The sequence below is a fragment of the Artibeus jamaicensis genome, unplaced genomic scaffold, assembly GCF_021234435.1.
Source record: "Artibeus jamaicensis isolate MK-2021 breed Jamaican fruit bat unplaced genomic scaffold, CSHL_Jam_final scaffold_369, whole genome shotgun sequence".
NCBI lineage: Eukaryota > Metazoa > Chordata > Mammalia > Chiroptera > Phyllostomidae > Artibeus > Artibeus jamaicensis.
The window spans coordinates 2,979,651-3,006,455 of NW_026522042.1; the positions used below are offsets into that span (position 1 = coordinate 2,979,651).

Here is a 26,805-nt window from a genome sequence, read left to right on the forward strand (position 1 = left end):
CGGTGCGGTGATTGCCGGGCAAGACGGGGTGTAGGGGACTAAATGGTACTGGAAAAATAGAGTAAAGATTAAAAATAAAAATAATTCAAGTATGATTTGAAAGCGAGAGGGCACATTTTCCAAGAACAATGAGAATGGCAGCTTTTACAGTAGTCTCTGCTTAGAAAACCAGAGACTGGTCTGCCAATAATGTCCCTCTCATCAGGAGTCAGAACAGGGTTATGTAATATAAACTTCGCCCTGAATTTTGGCTTTGTTAATGGATTTGTCTTCAGCATGTTTTGTTTTGTTAAATGATGTGCGCGTTTTACTTTTTTAGGAACAGACGCCGAAACCCAGAGCCGTGTACCTGGGTCTGTTTGGGGCCGATGTCCATTCTCTCCAGGAGGTTGTTCAGGAACTCAGTCACACTGGCCCAGGGGTAGATGCTGTTGGAGCCGTCCAGCACGATGACAATGTCCAGCTGGGTGCTGCACTCTGCGGGAGAGGAAGCCGACCGCGCACACTGGGACGGGGGCTGCCTTTGGAGAGCTAGGGGTAGTGCTTTCTGGGCCGCAAGAGGCTTCCTCTGAAACAGTAACTGATGCTGTCCAAAGCGGACACGTTGCTCTCACAATCAGAAAAAGCAGCGTTAGAGCAAGAGTCATGGCATTCCGTAACAGTGGGCCTGCAGTCCTGGTCAATAAACCTCGTCTCTACCTCATTTTAATTAACATTGTATGAGTTGGCTTTGGAAATGGTCTCAGTGTGAATTTTATATAACAGTTCCCATTCTACATGCATTTCACATGAGGTGACTATCGCCCAGAGTCTCATCCTTTAAACATAAACAATGTGATCGCTTTAGCTACGATGTTTAAACAGGACTCTGTAATGGTCGTTTACACTAACACCAACTCCAGAAATAGTGGCGAGGTTTGGTGATATATTGGCACAGCAAACATGGACCTAAATTGGTAACGCCGGTAGCTGAGAAAACAGTGCAAGCTACTTGGTATGGTCTGGTGCACGCCCCGCCCCCTTCATCGCAGGCGCTTCTGGCAGGAAAGAGCCTTGAACAAAATCCGTACCTTGCACGGGGGCAATGGAATTCACGACTTGAAAAGCGGGGCTGACGTCGGAACAGATTCCCGTGGTGTAATGCAAATGTCCACATCTGTAGGCATAGAGGGGCCCACAGGCCTTGAAAAAAAAAAAGGAAAACTATAAGATTAAAAAGTATACAGCGGACTCGAGGTAGCCTGGCAATGATGGCTTTTCTGGTTCGCCAGCTGCCTTGACCCTCTGCTTTCTTACCAGAAACCCTCCATGGGGGTTGGTGACCAGCGTGGACCCGAACGTCATGTTCTCCTTTACTTCTGTGACATTGGGGATCGATGTATTAACTGAAAATAGAAGAAAATCATATGGAGGTGAAAAGCAGAGTGACGCCGTCTTCTCACTAAAACGTTCTCTTTGCTCTGCTCGGGCCATAGCACATTCTTCTCGTTTGACTACACAGTGTCCAGTGTGGGAGTAAGGGCTCTAAGGGACAAGCCAAGGCTGAAATGCAGTGGCCGTCCCAGGCACTTCGTCTGGGTCACCGTCCCAAACAGTGTCGCCGAACTGTGAAAGAATGCAGAACCGCCAGGACAACGGGAATGTGGGCTTGTCTTTCACACATTTTTGCTAATTAAAACAGATACAGTTTTTAGCCTCATGATAGTGTGGACATGATATGAACTTACACACGTTTCTTACCTACTATCTGAATATGTTATAAGCAACCAATTGTTAGAAGTGACAAGTCATGATGAGATGAAACATGACTTCTGGAGGGAAGAAGGCAAATGGGTAGAAGAGCAGAAATGAAAACTCAAATATATATTTTTTGACCAATGATTTTAACATCATGGGGACATTGTGAGGGTTACAAAGAAGACTGGAGCAAGGTTAGAGCGGTGGTCAGGAAGTTCGGATTAAAAAACAAAGACACAGAGAAGGCACTGCTTTTTGACATTCCAAACAGGAATGTCAGGTCCTGAAGCATGCCAACTGGCAAAACTGGCAAGAAGTTTATTAATTCATATTTTTAAAAAAAACAACTGGACAGGAAAAGCAAAAGTTTCTAAACACTGCTTAGCAGAGCGTGGACATACTTGAACGTAACAAAACTCAATTTCAAGAAAGACCTGCCTAACTGTTCATGCCTAAAAGTTTTTCCTACCTTAAGACTGTTTATATTTAGATTGAATGGGGGGAATGGGAGCAGAGATTCCTGAATGTCACACCGACGTCTGAATCTCAAGGTCGGTCTTTGTCCCGGAGTTCGGTCTGACTGGCTATGGACGCAACCGCAACTGTGCTACAATCTGCAACTGTCTCAGACAATGCGGGTTAGAGTTTTCTGACCTGGGCAGAAACTTTCCCGCTGGTCTGGCTGTGGCTAAAATCTCCAGCCACTATAAAGACTGTGTTGGACTCCAGTGATGGCGGAGTAGCCCCTGTCAGCATAGCTGTTTAACAAATTAGCGCCATACACTACAGGGAAAGGAGCCGCGGAGTAGGAAACAGTCGTCTGGAGGCAGCGGACCGCAGCCCGAAGCAGAAACTGGAGGGGAGCCTGTGCTTGTGAGAAGGGATGAGCAGGGGGTGCGCTTCCTGTTTTGTGTTTCTTTGCTTTCCCGAAGGGAAGGCCCGAGTCCGTGGCTAAACCTCAAAGAGAAGTCCTTCAGTCTTGAAAGAAGAGAGGACAGAAATTGGGGCAATGCTGGCAACTGTTAAGTGTGGGGGTGTGTTCCTGGGAAAGCGGAGCCACCATAGGCGATCTCTCTCTCTCTCTCTCTCTCTCTCTCTCTCTCTCACACACACACACACACACACACACACACACACATCCTGTCCGTGTTTCGGGATGACCCGAACTGCACGTGCACAGGGTACCAAGAGCCAGCCTCCCGCTGCCGTTTGGAAACAGAGTTCAGCCGAGTAAACTGACCGAGAAAACACCAAGTTAAGACTAGTCAAAGGCAAAGCACACCCAGAGCTCCACAGTTACAACTCAAGAGCACAATCCAGGATATGGTGCCAGATCACCCCACAGGAGGAGACACGAAAATGCGCCCCAACCTCCAGAGGGAGCCGTAAAGGAGGAGCGATGCTGTGATGCCCCAGACGTTGGAATTATCAGGAGCAGATGCTAAAGCAGCGGTTGTAACTATGCTCACGAATGTGAAGGAAAACATGCTCATAATAAACAAACGAACAAGATACTCCTTAAAAAGGAGAACTAAAAATATGGTATTTGAAATAAACGCACAAGCTGTGAGCTGTTTCTGTGGCATTGGGTGTCGTTTGGAACGAGGACAGGTTTCTAGCCCCTGGGGAGCCCTGGTGGGAAGTTTCTAGTCACTTTCTAACCCTAGCAACGCTTCTATCCAATACCTCTATCTCAACCTAAATCTACCACACACTCTTCTCTTTTAATACTTCAATTTATCATAGTTTGCTGTGCATAATGCATACTGTATTACCCAAATTTCGGAGGGAAAACCAAGGACATTCATTATACATGGGCATAATGATTACACGCCGTTGGAATAATAATCCCATGTACAATGCACACGAAGCTTGGTGCACATGCTACATGGCAAATATAGGGTATCTGTTACAATTTCCTTATGCTACTTTCTTTAGAAAAACAAACACTAAGCTAACTTTTGTGGGGGGATGGATGGGCAGGTTTATTTGCAAACGTTCTTTCTGGTCAGCACTGGGTTACAGAGGCTGCTGACAATGAGCGGTGGGGGTAAGAGGGACAAAACTGGTAAGATCTAAATCTATGGATATTTTGTAAGGAGTTTCTACAGCAAATGAAGGGCAGAGCGAGTCAAAATGTCATCTCATGTAAAGGTGAATGATAAGGACTGAAGCATGGTTACAGGTTACTTTGGACGTCTTCTCGAGTTCGTTGGAAGTGGTTCTCGACTCGAGCACTCGGAATAGTTTAGGCCCGGCTGTGACGTTTGGATTTTCCATACCTGGTAGATGCAACTTCATGCAAGGCAACGGCTCTCCTCTGCCCACGGGACACTTGTAGACGTCCCCGGTCCTGTTCCTGGGCTGGCCGGCCAGCGGGGAGCCGATGAGCACCCTGCAGTGAGACAGCGTGGTCAGCACTCCCGAGCGGCCCATGCCTCCCATTTCAGCCATGCTGCGTCCACTCTGGGACACCGGCACCAGTTCCCACAGACACCACCAGACAGTCACCCCCTGTCACTGCCGTGACGTTCCTACATGAGCAGAGTGTCTCCTCTGAACTGCAGACAGAGTTGAATTTTTTAAAAAAACCCATAAAATATAAAGGAGAGAGAGCTCAGAACACGTCATTTTATTTTATATTACTTTATTGTATTTTTTAATTTGGGGGCTGAAGTGATAATTATTGGTTAAGGCTGCAGCTGTGTTAATTGATAAAACACACATGGAAGTATAAATGAGTTTTTCTCAACAGGAACTGACAATTTAATAAAGAAGTTAGGAGCTATAAACGTTTGGTCATCATAAGATTTACTATTAGTATATGCTAGTTTGTAAGTACTTAGAAAACCAGGACAGTTTTGAGACCCAGGTTAAAATCATTCATGTCTTTTCAGACAATAAAAAAAATCATTCTGATAATGATTAACAGAAAAATATAACCATGATTTATCATGGTGTCAGCGAGCCATTCGACCAGGTTTCTTGTGGTATCAGAAATAAGACGGATGAATGTGGCTGATTGTCCATGCTGCTGATTCCTTACTGGTGGAATAGTTACATCCACGGACGCAGGCTGCTGGGGACCGAGTGCCATGGACACAGACTGCTGGGGACCCAGTGCCACGGACACGGGCTGCTGGGGGCCGAGTGCCATGGATATAGGCTGCTGGGGGCCGAGTGCCATGGATATAGGCTGCTGGGGACCGAGTGACACGGACACAGACTGCTGGGGACCCAGTGCCACGGACACGGGCTGCTGGGGACCCAGTGCCACGGACACGGGCTGCTGGGGGCCGAGTGCCATGGATATAGGCTGCTGGGGGCCGAGTGCCATGGATATAGGCTGCTGGGGACCGAGTGACACGGACACAGGCTGCTGGTAGCCAAAGGACCCCGGTTACGTGTCATCGGCTGCCCCAGGGATGGGGGTGGTCTTAGCCTGCATCTTCACTACCCTCTCGGAGGAAGACACAAGGAGTGTGAGGCACGCATCCAGTACATCCACGATGCCCACTGGGGCATGCGGAAGTGTCTCAACATTCTGGTGGAAGAATCCTAAACAAACTAGTTAAAGTTTCTGCAAAAGCCTAGGTAAACAACTTCACGGACCCCACAGGGCGTGGGCAGCCTGACTGACTGGGACTCTGTGTGAAAGCATGCGGGGGAGTTTGTTGACAGAAAGCTCCCACGAGGCCATAGGGCATCGCAGTGCCAGAATCTAATGTGACCACAGGCTCGTTGCTGGAAGGAGGTGCTCTGGTCCAGGAGAGCGAGGGCCCCTGTGTGCTCTGCCTGGTCAGGCCGCCTCTGGATCTCCCACCCAAGGGGGCAGAGGTGCAGTGGAACGTATTTCCAAGACGATGGATGACTCAGATGGTTAAGCGTCTGGCAGTGTTGTCTGACGTGAGATGCTTGGGGGTTGGTTGGGGATGTTTGGCCCAGAGACAAAATGTCTTAAGGAGAGTTGAGACATTATGTAGGGGCGTGGGTGGATAAAGCATGCATTTAAAAATATTTAAATATTCCAAAGTCTGTCATACTGAAAAGGGATGGGATGCACTTTGAGCAGGTCCTTTGAGGGAAGCTAGCATCAATGCAAATAAGTTTTGTAACAATCGCAAACACTGAATTGTTGAAGAGAACCCCTGAGACATAGTTATAATATAAGGCCTTTGAAAAGCCATTTCTGATATGAATAAATAGCCATAAAAATAGTCAAGCCCTTGAATACATAATTCTTACTTCTGGGAAAATGACCTAAATTAAGGGGGAAAGCTTAATGCATAAGGATAATGCTCAAAGTGTTACATACATAGTAATGAAAGACTAAAAGAAGCATAATCAACAACAGCAAGGAGTAATTAATTATCTCAGGGTCCTTCTTTAGGATATTGTGCAGTTACAAAAAAATGATAGGTAATGAGAACAAAGTTGGGTTCAAAATTATTTTTGACCTAATGTAGAGTAAAACCTTCCTCTCTTAATGACAATCTAGGACTGAACTGAAAGTGAAATGCACCAAGTCCCATTCGACACACTCATCACGACCCCAGTGACAATAACGGCTGGCATGTGACGGTTGGACTCTGCGGTCCAGACCCCGCTCTGGCTTCATCCCCTCCAGGCCATACAAGCTCTGAAGCCAGACTTCATGATTCGGATCACAGCTTTGCCACTCACGTAACTGCATGGTTTAGGACGCGGCAGTACCCCCTGGTGCCTCAGTTTCTTCATCCGTGAAATGGGAATGATAAGAGTGGCTACCTCACAGGACCACCATGAAAATGAAATGCTAATGCAGGCCAAGTGCCTAAAAAAAGTATTTGGCTCATCAAATGTGCTATTTATGCCTTAGTTCTCCTTCTTATTTTTATCTTTTTTTTTTCAGAGGATGAAACAGCTACCTGGATGTAAAACAGATTAAAACAGAACGCACTAAAAACATAAATGGTATTAGGAAGTTATGGTTAGGTTCTTTTGCCCCCAATATTTTCAAAGCTTTTTATAATGTGATTGATGCCATTACTTTTATAGTTAAAACATTTTGGAGAAGAGATCTGAGCCTACTGTTATGGAAAGTCCCTAAGAGGAGGCTCGGTAGACCGATGACTGTTTACTGAGAACATTCTACAGGCGCGGCGTTTTTTGGCAGGCCCTGGGGATATAAAATGGGTAAAACGCAATTTGGGGTTGTTTAAACTTGGAGGGAAAGCAGGTCTGCAATATGAATGCACTGTTACAATACAGATCGGGCCTGAACTTCAACCGAGTCTCGGTGGCCAGAAAAGTGAGTTCATGCAGCTCCCTGGCCTCCGTCAGAGTAGGCTTTGCACCTGGGAAGGTAAACAGGGTTCTGGTCATGAACACCCCTGTGGTCTCCTTCAAGAACTTGAGGTGTGTTTCACAGAGGAGGGGGTTGGTAACCACTGAGGCTTCCAAAGAGGGGCGAGACATGAGCAACTCTGATCTATAGAACTTAGCTGCTTACAGTGCCATGGACAAGTTAGGGAGGGGGCAAAGGAGACCCGGAGAGGGAAGGTAAGAGGTCCGAAAGTTACCCAGGGGACAGGAGGGCCTAATCACGGAGCGGAAAGGGTAACCAATTCTGGAAATACTTAGGATATCAGCCGTCACATTTGGGGTTCCTCCCAAAGTGGACCCCATGAGGACTTTGGTCTGGGTAGCTTTTGGGGAGGCGACTCTGAGAATGCGCAGGTGTGGAGATGGGGATGGGGATGAGGAAGAGGAAGAGTGCAGGTGGCGGACCACCGCTGCAGGGGTCCCCGCTCTGTCTCGCTAGGGAGTATCCGAGAGACCACACGGAACAGGGTGAGCGTGTCTGAAGCCCCGGGAATCGATGCTGCCCCCTCATGAGAGCAGAGAAAGGAGAGAGGTGGAGGCTGATGTCTAGGGGACACGAACTCGGTGGTTTAATGAGCAAAGAAAGGAAGCCGGAAGGAGTGATGCGGGGAGGAGGATCCGGACACGGTGGTGTCTCAGGGATCACAGAAGGAAAGAGTAGTGAGAACCAGAGGCAGGGGTACAGGGCTGACTCCCCACCAGAAACTCGGCCGACTGTGAGGGGGATGGGCTGTGCCAGTTTGGTGTGAGCTTCTTTTCATTGGGCAGACCGCGGAGCTGAGTTTAAATCAAGATGGCAGCGACGCAGACAGGGCTAGAGGATGGTGGGAGGGTGCCAGGAACAAGAGAAAGGCTGATTCTGGGAGAGGGAGGGGCACCCTGAGCAGGTAGAAGGGGCGGATCCAGGGAGACCAGTCTGCCTTAGAAACCGGGAGAGACCGCAGGCTCCTGAGGCCAGGCTCCGGCTGGCCCGGTGTCCAGAGGTCATCGGTGTGGGAGGTGGTTTGGAGTATGTGCACCTTTGTCATGTCACGTCGTCTCTCATCCGTCACTGAGGCAGAATCTATCTTCCCTCCTGTGGACACTGCGATTTGCTTGATGTACAGGATGCAGCCGAAATAGTGCCGGGACTTCTGTGGCTGGGCCTTACAGGCATTGAAAATTACACATCCCCATTTTTGGAAATCTGTGAGCTGGACGCTGGGAGGAGACCCAGTGCAGCCTACTGAGGTGCAGGAGCCCTGTGGAGCAGAAGGCAAGGGGAGCTGCCGCCAGACATGGGGGTCAAGCTGCCTTGGCCTCTCCACCCCAGTTGGGCATCAGAGGTGGGCAGCTGTGTGCATGAGGACTCAGTTTCCTAGGCATGGATCTCGGAAAATAGTCAATACCGTGGTTCTAAGCCCCTAAGTGTTGGGGTACTCTGTACTTATGCAGCCACAGCTAGCTGAAATAGAGAGAATAAAGCTTTAATCTTGTGGTTTCCTCTCCCCCCCACCCCCTTCTGTATGGACACGCTGGCTGTGATCATCTGGTGAGAAGTGGGGGAAGAGGCGATCGGCAGTGGGCTTGTGGGGGGCGATGAAGATTTATACTGACAAGGCCCACGTAGCTGGCCGGGCAGCCCCCGTGCCAGGATGAAGATGAGGCAGGTCACAGCAGGCCAGGGATGTTGTCAAAGGTGTCCCTACAGCGGATGGGAGGTAGGCCTCCAAAGACTCTTCGAAGTCTAAGATTCTATCATCTGAGTAGAACGAATTGTAAGTGTGTCCAGAAGACCTGACTGATGGGAAAGCATGTACTATTAACTGGGGGACCATCTCAGGTAATCAATGAGAGGTGCGTCCCGAACAGCGCATTAATGGTAAAGTGACTGTGGGTTGTGAGCCAGGAGGGAGGGGAGGCCGTGGGCAGCTCAGGTGGAAGTGTGGGACTTGGTGAGTGAAGGCTGAGCCGGGAGCGTGGCTGGAACAGGGGTCGATCTCCCCATAAACTGAGCAGGTTGAGACTGGCCGCTAGTAGGCTCTGACAGACAGGCACAGTCTGGAGTTTATAATTGACTCCCAGGGCGACAGATAGCCCCAGTGCACGGCCATCAATGGAAATAGCCTGGTGTGGCAACAGGGACCGTGGCCTGCTGTGTGCTCTAGGTAAGCAGTGGCGGAGGTTTGCACGCTCAGAAAGTGGCAGGGGGCAGGCAGCAGGTTGGGGGCAGGTGGAGCTCGGGGGTTGGGACTGACAGTGAAGAAGGGGTTAACAGGACACAGCACAGGAAACCATTTGGTGCGTTTTCCTAGGGGCTGTTCTCATGCCAAGCCTGCAGCGTTGGACGCACGAGCATCTCACCACACGGTCCTCAGTGAGCCCTGCTTTCCTGAGCTGCATGAAACACCACGGTCCTAAGGAATTATCAGCATGGCGCTCACAGAATTTCAAGAATCTCCAGCATTCCCGATTCCTATTATCTTGCTCTTTCTTCTCTCACAGAACTTACCCCATTCGGACCTGTGATATAACGTACCTGCTCATTAAGTTCGTTACTTATTTTCGCCCCCTCTTCCCCGATAGAATATAAGCTCTGTGGTAGCAGGAATTTTCATGTTCACTCACACTCATACATCCTTGGTGGGTATAACAGCACCAGATACAGAACAGGCATTCGGTATTTATTAAAGGGAGTAGCGACTGCCAAGTATTCTAAGAATCTAAGTAAGACAGAGCTGGGGATTTTAGACTCGTGTGACCAGCTAAGAAGAGTTTCTGACCGGGACGCCTTCATCTCCATTTTAGAGGCTATGTGTTTGGAGTGAGCAGGATGCTGTACAGGCCTCCGTGTAACACAGGACACAGTTCCACAGGTCGGAGTTCCAGAGCAGCCTTGGTGTCCGAGGACACAGCCAGCTGAAAGTCGGAAGGCTGGGCTTCCACCTCCTGGCCCTGTGGCGCACTTGCTGTATGAAGCCTTTGGCCATCCATCCTGGTTTCCTGTTTGCAAAGTGAAGTTCATCAGAGTGGCAGCTGCCCAGACACGCGGGCCATTGGGAGGCCCAAGGCACACCGCTTCATGGACCATGGATATTGTTACTTTGACGTCTGACGCCAGGTTGCTTTAACTCATCACGTGTTATTTCTCTGAGATTTTTGCTTTCCATTTGAAATTATTGGAATGGTTTCTCAGCGGACTAAGAAGACGAAAGAATGTTCCAGATCTCATTACTGACTTCCAGAGAAACACCCATGAATGAGTGACACATCGTCACAAAAGGTCCCGTTGGAATAAAACTTCGTGAACTGAGAAGCATTTGCCTGTCATAACGGTCAGGATGACCGTTGTCATGTTTATTTGCAGAGGAGGTGACCTCTGACGACTCTGTCTCGTGTTCATGCTTTTTTTCACTGTAAAAAACAGCGGCCTGGAGACTGTTGTTCGGTGTGTGCGTCCTTCACGAACACTCCTTCCACCTGACCCTTTGCTGACGTCCAAGCCAAGTTACTGTGCAGGAGCTGAGCACCCCTGCCAGCCTGGTTTTAAAGAACAAGCGGCCCAAGTGTTGGTCCTCGTGGGGGGCGCAGTACCTGGTGGTCTCGCCGGCCGCTGCGCTTTCCGCCGCGACAGGCCCGAGTGTGGGAACGAGGGGAGCTGGAGCAATGACAAGTTTGGCAAAGGAAAACTTTCAACTTCAAAAGATATTCTAAGCAATGTAAAGTAAATATTATACTAAAATAGGTAAGAGAAAATTGGATAGAACCTTTGAAAGGGCTTTTTGCCGCCAGCTGGAGTAGGCTTTATGTAAACCACACATATGTGGGAAATGGCCCATCTATTTGCAGAGCCCCCTCATAACCCTGACCTGGCGTTCAGCTGGGTCCTCGGGGGAAAGGCAGGAAGCCAGCTGACTTAGGGATGGGCACTGGCTTGAGGATGGGCTACAGAGGTGCCTGCATCCTGGAAGCCTACTGTGGGAACCCAGGCTGAAGTCACGACGCCCCCCCAGAATGGCTGCGGGGGGACCAGTGGAAAGGGTGAGTCCACACAGGCTGGGGGGAGGGAGCAGAGGGCACCGTCGTGGGACGCCCACACTGCCATGCGTGCTCTCCCACGTGGCCCAGACCTAGCCGCACTGTCGACCGCTGCATCGGGAAACCTGTGCGGCACTCAGCACATTTCAGTTCTTCTCTCAGAGCGACAGCGTTGAACCCACAAGGCTCTTTGTGGCTTTTCTCCCAACCACACTGTGGTTCCGTGGTTGCTTCGGCTTGTGCGCAGCGTGATGAACGCCAGCTGGTCCGAATCAGAGAGATAATGTGTCCCGTGCTGAGAAAGCGTGGTTTCTGAGCCGAAGATATACAGGAAGTTGCACTTCACCATGAACTTCTGAAAGGGAAAGGGGGCATCAGGCTGCCTCTTCTGTTATTTTTTAGTTGTTTTGAAATCATTAAAGTGAGGTTTTTCTGATGTACAAATTGTACTTGCAATGAATGGGCCAACAAGTACTTCTCTCCCCTCGTCGGGTTTAGCCAAGATGCTCGCCAGGTCAGGATGATTTTTCAGCGACCTCAGGAGGATGCGCTTCCAGAACACGGGCTGTGGATATGATTCACGAAGGTGCCTACCTCCGAAGAAGAACAACAGGATCTGTGTTCGCCCACAAATATGTCGATTATTTTATAGTCCACTTCTCAAAGTAGATTGCAAACCTATCTGATTTTATAAACACTCACAGAACACCCAAACCTGCTTCTAAAATTCACTTTGCGTGACCAGTGCCTGGATCTTTGGAACAATATGCCGCTACCAGGCTGCCCCCACGCCGCCCCTTCAAGGCTTGGACATTTGGGTGTTTATGGTCTGCTCACTTGTAAATTCACATCGCTTTGGTTGCCCTGAGTTTTCACACCCTTTTCCATAAAATCACTGTAAACGTGGATTGTCAAAACGGGGTTAAAGCATCTGACAGCCACGTACACTCAAATGCTCACAGAGTCTCACACACATGTTCACAAGGAAAATGTGATACTGCACACATAGTCAATATCAACACTTAGTAAGAAAGCAATACAGTTCTAGTAAAGAACAACCATCGGGTGTGGAGAGACTTGAGTTCCATTTTTACTGCTGGCCTAAGTAGTTACCTTTCCCTAGGGGAGTAACTTAAAAAAAAAACACATTTTATTAAAATAAGAATGGCATATACTAAGCTGTACATATTTAATGTATACAACTTGATGAGTTTAGAGACAAGTATGCTCTGCAAAACCATTATCACAATCGATGCCATAAACATACCCATCACCCCAAAGGCTTCCTCCTGCCCTATTTGGCTATTATTATGATGATGATGATGTGATAAGAACGGAACATAAGAGAACAGGTCTGTGGTTACCAGAGGGAAAGGAGGCTTAGTGGCGGGGGGGGGGGAGGGGGACAGTGAAAGGAGTGAGGAGCATCATGTGCCCGGTGGTGAGCGGTAACCAGACTTTCCAGGTGATCATTTTGTAGTGTATGCAGATGTCGATTACAACGTATACCTGAACGCTGTATAATTTTAACAAGTCATAGAAATCATACCCAAAGTGAACTCATCCAACATCACAGTATTTAAAAGCATGTACATGAAATTCGGTAAAGGTGCCTTGGAAGTAGTAGACCAGACTGAGCAGCTCAGTGAAGCACCAAAAGAGAAGCCCAACGTTCCGTTGCCGTGGCAACGTTAACCCTTTCAAAGAGAGCACCTGGCCTGTCTCCCAACCCTTTCTGCAGAATGCCAGAACCATACTTGAAAGTGAGAAGGGTTCAAGAACACCTGCTGTGACAATGTAGTTACGGGAACCACACAACAGTTCTTTGGGTAAGGACCTTCCTTGGGGTCAACTCAGGCTTCACACATGTCAGGAACCACTTCCTTCAATATCGCCAAGAAACTTTCCTTGTTTTCCTTTGTCAATTTCCGTCACCAAATGATCGAACTGCAATTCCTACTGTGAGTGGTTCGTTCTGTTGAATTCTCATTCATAAAGCAAACTGTAGCCAAATAATGTTTTGCATTAGCATGTAAGAAAACTAAACAACATCAGCAAAACACGCTGGCTTACCATTTTCCTTCTTCATTTTCATACTGCTGCACGGTGTACCCGAACATGTCCTCCACGGGGCCGCTGAAGGTCATGGAGTTCTTCACGTCGACATTGAATGACATGCAGACGCTGAGAACAACTAGAAGAGAGAAAACAAAGCCCAGTGACACCGAGTTCACTAAGAGTCCACCATGTTTCAAGTTATGGAAGGCATTCTTGGGGTTATCAAGAAAGCAATGGCGGGTAAAGATTGAGGACTGCAACCAGGGTCTATGATAGTAACGGTATGCAGACCAGAAATCAGTGTAGGGTTTGAAGAGTGGAAATATTCACTTTCGAACACATCCCATAGAAATGTAGTATCTGTACCATTCCCAGAGCTTCAGGTTTGTGCAGGGGAGGTGCAGGAATGCACGCTCACAAAGGCGGCTCTGGAGAGACTTCCAGCAGAGCGAGGACCACTGCCCACGTGGCTGCAGGGAAAGGCGCACCGCTTCCTCCTCCAGTCTGATGAGAGAGAAAGGATCACCATTTAAATCGTGGGGGGTGCGGGGAGGGCAGCTTTCTCCTTGTTGTTTCCTGAGGGAAGGTGAGAGACTGTCTCCACCCAGAGAGGGCTTCCTGTGCAGGCCTGAGATGCGCTGTTTTCCCCATCAAGCTGCGGGCGGAAGGGGGAAAGCTCACTCTAATGCACTGAAGGCCCCTGCAGTGCCGGCGATGGGACCTCCACCCAGGCCGCTGCTGAGATGAAATCAGAGGCTGCGGCTACAGCTTACTCAACAGTGGGCACATGCTCGACTCAACGAGGATCGAGTCTCTTCAGTTTCCTTGCTGGTCAGGTAGTGGAAACGCTTCATGAGTGAGAGTCTCTCCGGAAAGGGTTCTGGGTGGGGCACACCCCACCTCTGGCGCTGGTTTTCACAGTGAGCGTGTGGAATTCCAAAGCATTCCCCTCTGAGGTATAGGTCGGAACTCTTCTCTAAGAGCAGGCTGGTATGAAATCGCGGGGTGGCAGAAGGTACATTCAGAGGTGGTTGAATCCACTCTCCTTTGTTAAAACCAGGGTTTAGCTACACGTACCCTGAAAAATCCTTTCCTTACCCACTGTACACTCTTTCATAAATAAAGTCTAACTCCAGATGCTAATTCATTCTGTGTTCTACTTCATAATCTTCAAGTTTGGGTAACAATATGAAGTGTTTCTTTGGTGCATAGAATCGTACATAGAGAAAATTTTGTTCTTAAAAACAAAAATATTTTAGCCCTGACTGGTGTAGCTCAGTGGATTGAGCTCGGGCCTGGGAACCAAGCACCCACGGTTCGATTCCCAGTCAGGGCACATGCCTGGGTTGCAGGCCAGTTCTCTCCTTCTCTCCTTCCTTTCCCCTCTAAAGATAAATAAATAAAATCTAAAAAAAAAAAAAATATTTTAATGAAAAAAAAAACAGATGCTTATGTATACCCATTTATAAAGTTTTCTTTGATCTCCTTACCTGAAAATAGTCTTTTAACTACTAAACTCTCCCCTTTTATTTAAAAAGTCTCTCATAGAGATAATTACTAAACACTATTGACACTGTATTATAGTTAGCTGTACGAGACTTTTTTCCTAGATTAGAAAATTCTTTTGTAATTTTTTAAAATTCATTTTTCAATGACAGTTGACATATATTATTATATCAGTTTCAAGTGTACAACGCAGTGACTAGGCATTCATATAATTTATAAAATCATCACCCCCCATAAATCTAGTACCTATCTGACACCATGCGTGGTTATTACAATACTATTTCATCTGTATTGCCTATGCTACCATGAACAGCCCATGACCATTTTTATAACTGACAACTTGTGCTTTTTAATCTCCTGAAATTTTTCACGCAGCCCCCTCCCATCTGGCGACCATCAGTTTGTTCTCTGCATCTCTGTCTGGAAAATTCTGTAAAGCAGGGGTTTGCTTACTCATCTTTCTTATTGCCTCTCAAAATAGCACAGCTCCTTGTGCACAGATGCGCAACAGCATCCTTCCAGGAGTAACGATAACAGGCCTGGGGAGCAAGGGTGCCAGGGGTAGTCAGAGATGAACCAGGAACAATTTCCTCTTCGTGAAGGAAGATTTTACGGAGATGGAAACTTTCAAGTTAGATCTTTAAGTGGAGGGAGAGATGTGACTTGGCAGTGAGGGGAACATGCGTCCCACGGACCTGGGAGGGTCTCTGCAAGTAATGAGACATAGAACAGGACAAATATGGTAGCGGGATCTGAGAGGGATCCGCCTGGCTGGCGTGGAAGACGCGGAGGGAGAAAGGATGGGCAGTGCGGGCCCATTTATGTACATTTCCTGTTCATGTCTCCAGGGTGACGGCCAACAGCTGGTTACCATCTTCTGCACAATTGCCTTTCATGTAGTCGAAGACAGTTTTAAACACTGCTCACTCTCCACTCCAAACTAAATAGTCCATGCCCCTACCCTTTCCTCACAGCTTTACTTCTATTTTTGAACACATTCAACAGATTGTTTTTGATATGAGAAACACGAAATAGTACTTCTACAGCAGGATTTCTCCACTTTGGTGCTCTCAACATTTTGGGTCAGAAAATTGTTTGCTACGAGGGGCTGTCTGGGGGCCTTGTAGGCAATTAGCAGCATCCCTGGCCCTGCCCACAGATGCCTCCGAGTTGTGAAGGTCAGAAGCATCTCCAGACAGCGCCTAATTCCCCTGAGCCCCAAATCACCTGAGTGGAGGACCACCATCCTGTGTATAAGGACCAGAACCCCACCACCAAAGGTTTTGTTGGAAGATGACCGGAAACCAAGGCAGCAGCATCCGCGTCGCCCCGGAGCTCCCAAAGGTCCAGAGTCTCAGGCCCACCCAGAGTTCCTGGAACAGCGTCCACACCCAACGACACCCCCGGGGAAGTCTGGCTCCGGGTCTGGGTTGAGAGGCGTGGATTTGTAACACAACGCCCCTGTTTCATGATGTTGATGCAGGTAACAGAACTTCCCTAAGTGAAAAGCACTCAGCGTCCTGTGGACCAAAGAGGAAAGGGGTTATCGCAAACCAAGGCCAACCTCAGCCCCCTGGAAGGATTTTTCCAGCACTTCGTTATCTCTAGTGCACGCTCTCCCGAGGGTGGGTTCACGGTGCCCTGTTGATGCCAGACCCAGAGCCCGTGGTTTCCTTTTTGGGCCTCTCTGTTTGTTCCTCCTGTTGTGCGGAATGTCCGGGGTGTGTGCTGCCCCTTTTCATTTCCTGTCCTCAGATCGCTCCAGGCTACTTGCCCAGAGTGATTGTAAATCAGCCTCTTTCAAGTTTGCTGAGGCACCCAGGAGCCTCAAGCCCAGGAGATGACAGAAAAAATAGTTTACATTTTGTTCTTTTGATTTAAAGGTGCGCATGAACAGTCAAAGCAGCTTCTTGTCGCTCTGCGTCGATGTTCTTTTTGTTACACCGCGTGGTCTACCGTTAAATCTCGTTATTATCACCACTGCACAGACCGGGAGGAGGCTCGGAGGGTGGAGAGATTCGCCCACATTCCCCAGGTTTCCCGATTCATTCATGTGGATTCAGTTTCCATAACTTAGCCCTAAACTGGGAAGGGCTAGTTGAAGGTCACACGAGGAAGGATTAATTAACTGATTAATTTTTAGAGAGAGGGGGAGGGAGGGAGAAAGAGAGTGAGGGAAACATTGATGTGAGAAACGCTGATCAGTTGTTTCTCACACACGCTCCCACCCCTGCTGGGGACCAGGCACACAAGCCAGGCAGGTGCCCTGACTGGGAATCGAACTGGCAACCACTTGGCTTTGTGGGATGATGCCCAACCCACCGAGCCACACCAGTCAGAGCTGACGTGACAACGAATTTAGGAGAGAGGGTGCCACCAGTTCTTGTGATTGTGTCTCCTGAGAGGCAGACCGAGGACAGGGCCTCTGCCTCAGTGGATGGAGGAGGCTGGCATGAACACACAAGTCCTGGCTACAGGCCTCTGGATGAGGCTGCTCCGGGGACTCCGGCCCAAACCCATGTTTGGGGAGAAAGAAATAAAAAAGCTCGCTCTTGTCCAAATATGGTTCTATGTGTATGTTATCTGTTTTACAGCTAAAAACCAAGGCGGAAGATGAGGTGGCTGGTATCCCCTGGGAAAGTGATCATTTGGCACAAATTCTTTACCCCAGGGCGGACGGAATGTGATGTGTAAGGCATCTAAATGAGAGAGGGAAATGGGGGGAGAAATAACCTAGGGTTGCGCAGTGTTTTCTGCTTACAAACATTTTCACGTGAATAACGGTGCTGAGCTGGTCAGTGAACTGTGGAGGGCAGGCCGCCCGGCCAGCAGTGGTCACTCTCGGGTGAGGAGACTGGGCCCCGGAGGGTTCAGTGATTTGTCCAGGACCAGGCTGCGTCAGTGGCAGGCGCAGGACTTCCACCCTGGCCTTCCGAGACCGAATCACAGACGTTTGGTGGCTACAGTGCTACTGAGTCAGTCAGATTAATAAAAAGAAAATGACTCAGGTCCACAGAACCCTCAAATGGTCCGTGAGAGCTTTAATCATCTTGTGGCTTTGGAGTATTTGAGTCTGGGACCAGCAGGAAGAGCTGAGTGAGGAGCCAAGACCGGGCACCTCCAGGTGAGTCACCGGGGCAAGGAAGGCTGCCTCCCCCCCTTCCTCCGAGCCCCAGGCACAGCCACGGCAGCCTCTTTGAGCGTTGGCTCCTCGGTGAGGAAGTCTGTCTTTCCGGGTGGTCTGGAAACTCCGATCTAGTGCAGTCCCACCTGGAGCACTGAATAGCCAATGGAATTGTGAACTGTTAAAATTCCAGGGCTAGAGGGTATCAAATAAATATTAAAATACTGTTGCTTTCTTTCAACAATTTCCTACACATTTATCCAATCTAGAAATAATAAGATAAATTAATGTTATATTTAGCATTTTCAATATAGTAAAAAGATGATACAGTATTAAGATTAGAAATAATAATTATATTATTATGGTTAATGATTTTTAGTACAAATTCTTTGGTAGATTAGGAAGATGATGCTCTTTAGAGATATATGAATGTGGGCTTAAACCTACCCCTCTCACTTATTCTCCCGATTAGTCAGACTCATTCAACCACACCACAAATATTAATGAAGTCTTTGCCTTGGGTGGAATGCATGCTAGACCCTAGAGATAAAAAGTTATATAAATATATAGATATAGATATAGATATAGATATAGATATAGATATAGATGATATAGATATAAGTAGGCAGTACTCCTGTTTTCAGACCTCTTAATCTAGCTGGGAAAAAAATACAGCAAACGACTTAACCTGTATGAGCCTCAGTTGATGCTATTTAGAAATGCCTGCCAGGTACTGGTTGCTGTGAGAAACACAAATTATGAGTTGCTACTAGAGAATGCTCAGTAATGAGTTAACTGCTTTCATAAGCAAAATCCAAAGAGTCAATGTACCATCTGGTAGCTGAGTTTTATTTCGGAAGAGGATCTCCCTCCATTCTGATGACCCGCTGTATCTTAAAAAGTGATGCAGGTGTGTGAGTGACATCAGCGGGGAGGACAGTGGGCTCACGGACTCCAGCCCGCAGCAAACTTCCTGTTTTTATACCCAGCTGCAGTGACACGTGTGAAGAAAGTCGGAGAGGAGGGGTCAGGCCCTCCCAGGGGAGGGGCCGGCGGAGGAGCTGGGCAGATGGCAGCTGGCCTTGCAGACGGATTCCCTGGAGTCTCATCTCAGTGCCTCGAGAGGCGGGGCAAATTTATGACGCCACAGGGGTTCTCAGCACTTAGCAAGTCCAGGCTTCTCTCCCTCCAGTGCCGATGGACTCACCTCTAACCTACTTCAAAGGTCTAAAGTCTATTTCAAGGACAGGATGAGTCAGCCTGCAGTGACGCTCCTACTCTACGCAGACCATACTGAGTCACTGCCTTAAGCCACCTGAGACGCAGAGGGCACACCTGGGCTGCGCAACCTCCTTGGTGCTGAGCCACCTCCTTCGTGCTGAGCCACAGAGGCCCCGCCTCCCTGAACTTCCGCCTCCCCTCCCCTCCGCAGAGGCCCCGCCTCCCCTGCCCTCTCCGAAGTCACACATCCTCAATGTAACAATATTGTGGCCCATTACGTGTTTTGCATAACTCCAAATGTACTTTGTTTTCTCCTAAAATGTAGATAAAATATATTTAACTTTGAGGCACTCCAGGGTGTTAGAAGAAAAACATTTTAATGATAAAAGTTGGTGAAAGTTAGAAGCCCTTGCCTCATCTCATAATAAACAATGAACCAGCTTTATAATATCAGTGCTGTGGATCTGAAATCTTAATTAGTTTAATGATTCTTAATAGGCTAAGTGAGTCAGATCTCAGTTTTGGTGTACACGGATGCCTTGAAAGATAAAATCTGATCAAAATTCTAACCGAACGTGTCCAAAAACATTACCACATTACCCCATTCTCGTTGGTTTGAATTGAGATGATTATCTTTACAAAACTGCAGTCTCAAGGAGAAGGAGCCAAAAAGCACAGCGCTGGTGAAGCCCCAGGAAGTAAAAATACAGTGAAAAGAAGACAATCGGAGAGTCCCGAGCGAAGAGGAGAGAATCAACACACAGGTTTAAAAATGACGTCATAATCTCCAATACAGGAACTTATATTTTCTGCAAATTGTACCATATTCAACTCAGAGTCTCCTTCAAACAAGTGGAACTTTCCCATGGAGTTATATAAGGAAAAAAATTCTGGCTCAGTCAATCTCACCATTCAAAGTTCTTTCATCAGAAATGACGTAATGTGTCAGCAAGATATCTACCGCCATCAGCAAGTCCAGAGAGGCCAATCCAAATAAACACCTCGGCGTTCAAGCATTTTCCAAGCTTCATCCTGAGGAGCTGCCTTTTAACTGCAGCTTGGTGCAGTGAGCGAATTGTTTGGACTTTTAGTGCTAATGTACTGTAGGCTTCCAGTTCTCACAAATGGCATTTGAACTTTAAAGTGAGTGTGTGTGTGTGTCTGTAGACAGCTGGTGGGTGGGAAGGAGGCAAGGAGTCCCAATTCTTGGCACACAGTAGGTGTTTCATATGAGTCTGTTAAACGGAACAGGATGGAATAAACAGAGAGACGGAGATTTCTAGTGTAAAGGTCACTCTGGCTGTAAGAACTTGTTCCATCTTAAACTCTAATAGAGTGTTTCCCAAACATCCTTTGTTAAAAATCCCCCTTTAAAATTTTTCTGCGTAAGTTTGTTCTTCCAGTGTTTATTTTTCTTCGCAGTATCCACAGGCGTCTGCTCTTTTCCTGTCCCCTCCCGCCACACGTAACTGCCAGCTCTGCCCACTCCTCTCACTTCGCCCCTTGTCCTGAAACTCTTCAAGTCTCACAACCCCAGTGCCTCGGTGCTCACAGCATCATCTCCTGGTTCGGTGTTTCACGGGATAAAAAACCTGAGAACCTCAGGGGTCCGTGGATCCCACAGCAGGAAACACGCCTCGTGTGTTTGTGCAGGCAACACAAGCAAAACTCTGTTCCCCAGCTGCCCGGGCCCGAGTGCTGAGCTCGTTAGTTTCCGTGACTACACGGCGTGGCACGCGGCCTGTGGAAGGCAAAGGGCCCGGCAGGGCACAGCAGGCCAGACTCCTACTCAAGCGTGTGCCCAGTCACAGGAGACCCAAGGGCTTGGGATGTGTGAGAATCTGAATGAAAGTTGTATTTTGTGCATGAAAAATCTTCAGTGAGTTTTTATTAGTTTACATATAACCTCTTCTCCATAAGACAGGAAGACGCTGACCATTCTAAGGTTGTTTTTGTTAATATGCACACAGGTACTTATGAGGGCCAAGAAATCAAAACAGTAGTGGGCCATGTAAAATAAAAGAATTCCAGTTTACCCGTAGCTTCAACGGGCAGTTTCCCATTCCAGACGCTAGGAGATTCCAGTACTGATTCCCTTATACCATTTAATAAAACTACTTTTCTGGATGGTTTGAGTGTCAGCTTTGAATGTCAGCCACACCCCATGTCCAAGTGTAGGAGACACGGTCACTACTTCAGATACTTCCATGGCGTCTCTGGGGACAGCGCCCCTTTCCCATTTCCTTTGTGTTGGTTGGTTGGCGTCTGCGTTGAGTAAGTCCAGAGAAAACTAGGAAACTGAAAAGCATCCGTATCGCCCTGTGCACTACCTCTTTGCCTTCCTGGTGCATGAAACCACCTACTGTGTGCACCAGCAGAAATAGCCTCAGGGCTGGCGACATGTTCCTGACTGGTATGTGTTACTGAGAAGAATTATATGTAAACTCGTAAAACTCACTGACCAGAACCTGCTAATAAAGGTACAGCTTTTTGTTTGGGTCCGTCATTGTAAGACATCAGTGGGCAGAGTGCAGGCCCAGCTGGCTGAGGTGGACTCTCAGATGAAACTGCTGACGCCGCACAAATGGGGAGAAAAGGGTTTTCTAGCTACCTAATGTGCAAATAGTACAAAAGCAGGCAAAAGCCATTCTCTTTTTCTTAATTGTAAAATTTAGAATTTGGAGTTAAGATTAGGTAAGTGAAAATGCACGTGAGTATAAAAAATGAAATAAAAATAAAGGAAAAAAACATAAAACTTTCAAATATACATTCTACTTGAAAAGCACTTATTTTTTCAAATATGAAGAGTAACAGTTTAAAGCTTTTAAAAAATGGGGTCATTTGCACTGCACTATATTACCTATAAAATATATTAGATGTTCTTCACTTAATTAAATTCCAAAAAATGAAAAATAGTTAAATTAGGTTGTGATTACTCAGGCTGAAAATCATGACTGGCATTTTGAGTCAGCTACAGTCTTTTTTTTTTAAGGGACGTGCCTAGACATTTTAAATATTACGCCTTTTATGCAAGTTTTTGGAAGCACAGGCAGCATGTAAAATGAAGTCAACCTACATTTCAGTTTGCCAGGACCCTAAAGGAATATCAGATTTACCTTGCCTCGGTCTCTCATTTTTTCTTATTTGCCAGATTGCTCAGAAGCAGGAAGCAAAGTACACAGATTCGGAACATTCCTTTTTGATGCCATACCGTTAGCTAAATACTTTCTGGTTTAACATGCAAATGGTCGATCGTTAACATTAATCCATGAAGGGCTTGAGGACACTCACAAAAATGGGATACTGTGCCAACCACAAACAAAAACAAAACCTACTGAAAAAAGAAAAAGACCGCTCATCCTGGACCTTCCCAGGGCTTCAACTGGCCCTTTCAAATCCCAGGCACTAAGAGATGTCACAGCCGATTCCCCCATACCATTTAACAGCCTAACTTTGGGGGACAGCTTAGTGCTGTCCCTAATAATACATGAGGACTTGAGAAGTAATTTTGTATAATTTTTTCTTTCCTAGCTACTTATTATACAAATTTTCCATTGCATCATTCACTAACAACCATTCTCTTCATTCAAAAGCTTTTTGGTATCTCCGATAAATTGAAAACTTGTCCAGTTTATCAAGAGAGGATCCTGTCAGCTAAATGAATAGAACTTGTTATTTACCAGAAAACAGATTGGAAAAGAAATCAGAAAGCATTTTAAAGGACATTGGGATCTGTTTACAAGAAATGAAGAAAAATCTCAGTATCCTGGAATGTAGAAATATTTCAGAAGGCGAAGGTCAGGAGAATGCTTGTTTTCTTTTCAAGGGGAAGAGATAATTTTTGATGCTTTCTTTTCTGTTTTGAGATAGCTGGAAACTTTGTTTTCTTAGCTATAACTGTCATTGCGAAGACCAGAGCACGAGGATCTTTCCATACAAAGAACGTACATTGAGCAGTAAGACGCTTGCATCCAAACACCATCTCTATCCTGTGGCATCGTCCTTCACGTTCTTTCCACCAGCCCACGAGGGTTGCAACTGAAGTACGTACAGATGTTACAGTTAATATGCCCCCGGACTGGCAGCCAACATTTTTTTTAAGTGGAAGTGTTCTTGTCCTTAGTTAGCATCACAACTCCAGCCACTAAGTAGTTGTCACATACAATTCAGGTGGAGGTTAAACTGAGGACTTGGGGGAAAGGGAAGGAAGATGACAGTTTCCAGAAGGAGATAAAAAATGCGACTCGAACTTTATACATTTCTAGACGACAAGGCGTACTCCTCATTCCTGCTGTTTCCTTGTGCGTGGCGGGGGCTTCACTAGCTGTAATGCTCCTTGTTTTTTTCTGCATCTGCCCTCCCTTTGCACTTGACCGATGGGTGAGTTTGGAAGAAGCTGTACAGTAGCCCAGTCTCTCTCTTATTCACTTTCTCTTGGAAATGAGCCTTTCTGCAGAAAAAAAAAATACTTTGTTCTGTTTCTCTAGTGTCAGGCTCGGTGCCGGGGCTGGGGGCAGAGCCAGCCCCACCCTGGGGTCAATGTCAATGGTGGGAATTCACAGATCAGCTCTGCTCCAGGCTGGCTCTTTGTCATTTCCCAACTGGTTCTGACTCCAGACAGGCAGAGATTGGCTTATACCTTGGTTTTCTGAAAAATCCAAATGGTGTTTTACTTCTTACGAAAAACAAACAATTGGGGGGAACCGTCTAGGCTTCAGAAAGCTGCGTACTGAGTACATTTGTGGTTGTTATGGCATTCCTTTAGTTTTCTTGTTAGTGTGAAGTATTTCAGGGTAAAAAATCTCATAAAGGTTCTCTGTATGATTATTGTTACGTATTTGAAAATGCACAGACACACTAACTTCTATTATTATTTTTAATTAAAAAATTTTATTTAGTTAATTTTAGAGAGAGGGAAGGGAAGGGTAAAGAGAGGGAGAGAAACATCAGTGTGTGGTTGCCTCTCATGTGCCCCCTACTGGGGACCTGGCCCGCAACCCAGGCATGTGCTCTGACTGGGAATTGAACCAGCAGTCCTTTGGTTCACAGTCCTGTTCTCCATGGACTAAGCTACCCCAGCCAGGGCAACTCTTTTTAATTTCATTAAATGCTTGCTAACAATGCCATTCTTGTTTCTTAGAGTGGCTGGAGGCACAAAATAAAAGAACTTGAATGAACGGCCTTAATGGTCTGTACCCATTTTCTCTTTACTACAACCCTGGACTTCCATTGGCAGTGAGAGCGAGGGAGGGGGTCTGCCCAGGTCTCAGGAAGCATGACGAGGCTAAGGGGGCAAGAGGAGGGCTTCAGGGGCAGGCAAGGTGCACGACAGCCTCGGTGAGACCTGGCCCAGGGCTCTGTGCTGGGGAGATGCACCCCCACTTGCACCGTCGGGAGCAGCAGTGAGGGTGAACTTGGCAAGGGGCAAAAATGTCAAAGACTTGGGAAATGACGGTAGCACTATGATTAGCTGAAGTTCACACTTGGTTTAAACAAGTACACGGGCTGGAAAATGTAGTGACTGCTAGCATTTCTACAAGTTCCTCTCCACGATCTCCTCTGTGCTTGTCCACATTCTCATTTCTTCATTCCTATCCTAGGACTGTGCCATTTATACGGATGGGCTGCTGCCTCTGTGAGAGGTGCACACACCCCGCACCCTGAGACTTGGAGTTACAGCAAGAAAGCGGAGCTCATCATTCCTTACTCTTGGAAAAGTTTATCTAAGAAACATGGAAGGAAGTCAAGTCACTTGCTGGCTTTCCACTGGCCACCTTTATTAGACAGATACTGGGCACTCAGGGAAGATGTAAAAAATGAAAGAAACCAACCAACGAAAACCAAAAGAAAACAGGTCGTCCCTCAATTTAGAACTGCCCAGCAGGCTAGAGGTGGATCAAACACCTACTTCTGAGAACATAAAGGTGGATGGAAAAGTGCCCCAGACTTTCAGCCGGGACAGAGCGGGAGCACAGCAAGGAATGCGCATGCGTACTTGAGAGTGTTTCTCAAGTGCAGCGCTTCTGAAAGCCTGCCGACCTCGTCATTTCTCACCATCTCATGTATTCATGCAACCTCTGCTTTTAAATTATTATTTGCATCTTCAAAGGGGCAGAAATGAGCACAACTGATCAGCAATAACAACAAAGACCTCACCTTGCGACAGCAATAGAATCTAATACCACAGTGCCTCAGAAGGGTTTCTTGTAGTAACACACACACACCTGTCTATAAATTCACTGATCCATTTTCCTTTTTGTAGCCAAAAGTGTGTTTTTAAAACATGTCTGGTTATAATACTGTCTTATTTTGGGATGGCTCTCCAGATCCCAGAGAGCACAGTCCCGCCTCTTAACCTGCATTTACACCCATTAAAATGAGGCCTCACTTCACCTTGCCAATCTTGTGACCACTTCCAGCTAAGTTGTGGCCACCCTTCACTATGCGCCCTTCCCTGACACATCTTGTGTTCTTGTCTGAATGACTTCTTAGCCTCAAGAACTTTGCACGTCTTTCAAAGTCTATCTCAAGCTGCCCAAGTCTATCAAGCTGCTGATAACCACTCTGTGCTCCCACAGGACATGCGCACCTTTACCCCTACGTCACACTATGTCACAGTCGCCAGTCACATGCCCTAGTCTCTTCCTGGACTATAACCTTCTGAAAGTTAGGAGCGCCTGTTCTCATCCTCAGTGCCTGGCGCGATGTCCAGATAGGACAAAGCCGGCCTGCTGAACCCCGTGTCTACCTCTCCCCCTCTCCAGGAACATAAGCGTCCCCTCACCCAGGGCAGCAGTGCGCATGGCTGCGGGACCCCATGTGGCTCTGTGACCACACACCGGTCCAGGGACAGTGAGCGGAAGCTCCGAACGGGACGTCCAGGGAGCTCTGGGAGCAGGGCCGACTCTCCGAACAGGGCTGCCCTCCGGGTCCTCTCCACGCTCTCCTCATTTCGCCGTCTCCCTTCCCCTCCCTCGGTTACGTCCCACACCACAGGACCTGGGGCTCTGCCAGGCACTGGACTGCGCCTTTGCCGATGCAACGTCAAGTGTGTGTCGTGGCCCTGACACCCAGCAGGACTCTGTGCAGAGACAGGTGATGAGAGTCACATGAGGTCACAGGAGTGGGGCCCTAATGTAACGGGCAGGCTCCTGCTGAAAGGGGAGGGGAGTCCAGAGGCTCTGTCCCCACAGCTGTGCACCGGGGCCAGGCCAGGTGAGGGTGCGGGGAGAAGCCAGCTGTCCACAAGCCAGGAAGGTGCCCCCAGGAACCGGCCCTGGCGGCACCTTGATCTTGAAAGTCTAGCCTCAAAGAACTGTGAGAAAATTAATTTTCATTGTTTAAACGACCCAGTTTGAGGGGATCTGTCACGGCAACCCAAGTAAAGTGCTCTGAGTGCCAAGGCCGTGCTAGGTAACGAAGTGGACCGAATGGGGGGCAATGGGGTAGAATGCGGAGCAGACAGACAGAAGCAGCCTGGGACGGGGAAGGCGGCGCACCCACCACACCAGCCGCCACCCCCTCTGCACCCACTTTTGTGTCCTGCGTCACCCTGCACTGCTTCAGATTGCTTCTTCTCGGCAGTTTCAGTCTTTAGTCCCGGGGAGACCCGATCTTAACAGACTCATTGATATGTCGTGAGCGTTCAATAGAAATTGTTCAATGAATGAATATATAATGTGAAAAAGCATCCTGTTAAAAAAGGATTTTTACTGAGTTTAATTATCACCTCATGGAAATCTGCAACTCTCTGCTACTGTACTCAGCCAATGTCTTTA

General features: G+C 47.6%; 1 protein-coding gene across 1 annotated transcript in view; it reads right to left on the reverse strand.

Annotated features, from left to right (window-relative positions):
• ITGA1 (integrin subunit alpha 1) overlaps window positions 1-26,805 on the reverse strand; it is a 138,107-nt gene that overhangs the window by 70,100 nt on the left and 41,202 nt on the right. The window contains exons 2-6 of the mRNA XM_037145112.2: window positions 13,192-13,312; window positions 4,020-4,132; window positions 1,297-1,385; window positions 1,071-1,182; window positions 350-477 (exon numbers count right to left, since the gene is read on the reverse strand). Of these exons, the coding sequence (XP_037001007.2) occupies window positions 350-477; window positions 1,071-1,182; window positions 1,297-1,385; window positions 4,020-4,132; window positions 13,192-13,312 (563 nt within the window). The remainder of the gene's footprint in view (window positions 1-349; window positions 478-1,070; window positions 1,183-1,296; window positions 1,386-4,019; window positions 4,133-13,191; window positions 13,313-26,805) is intronic.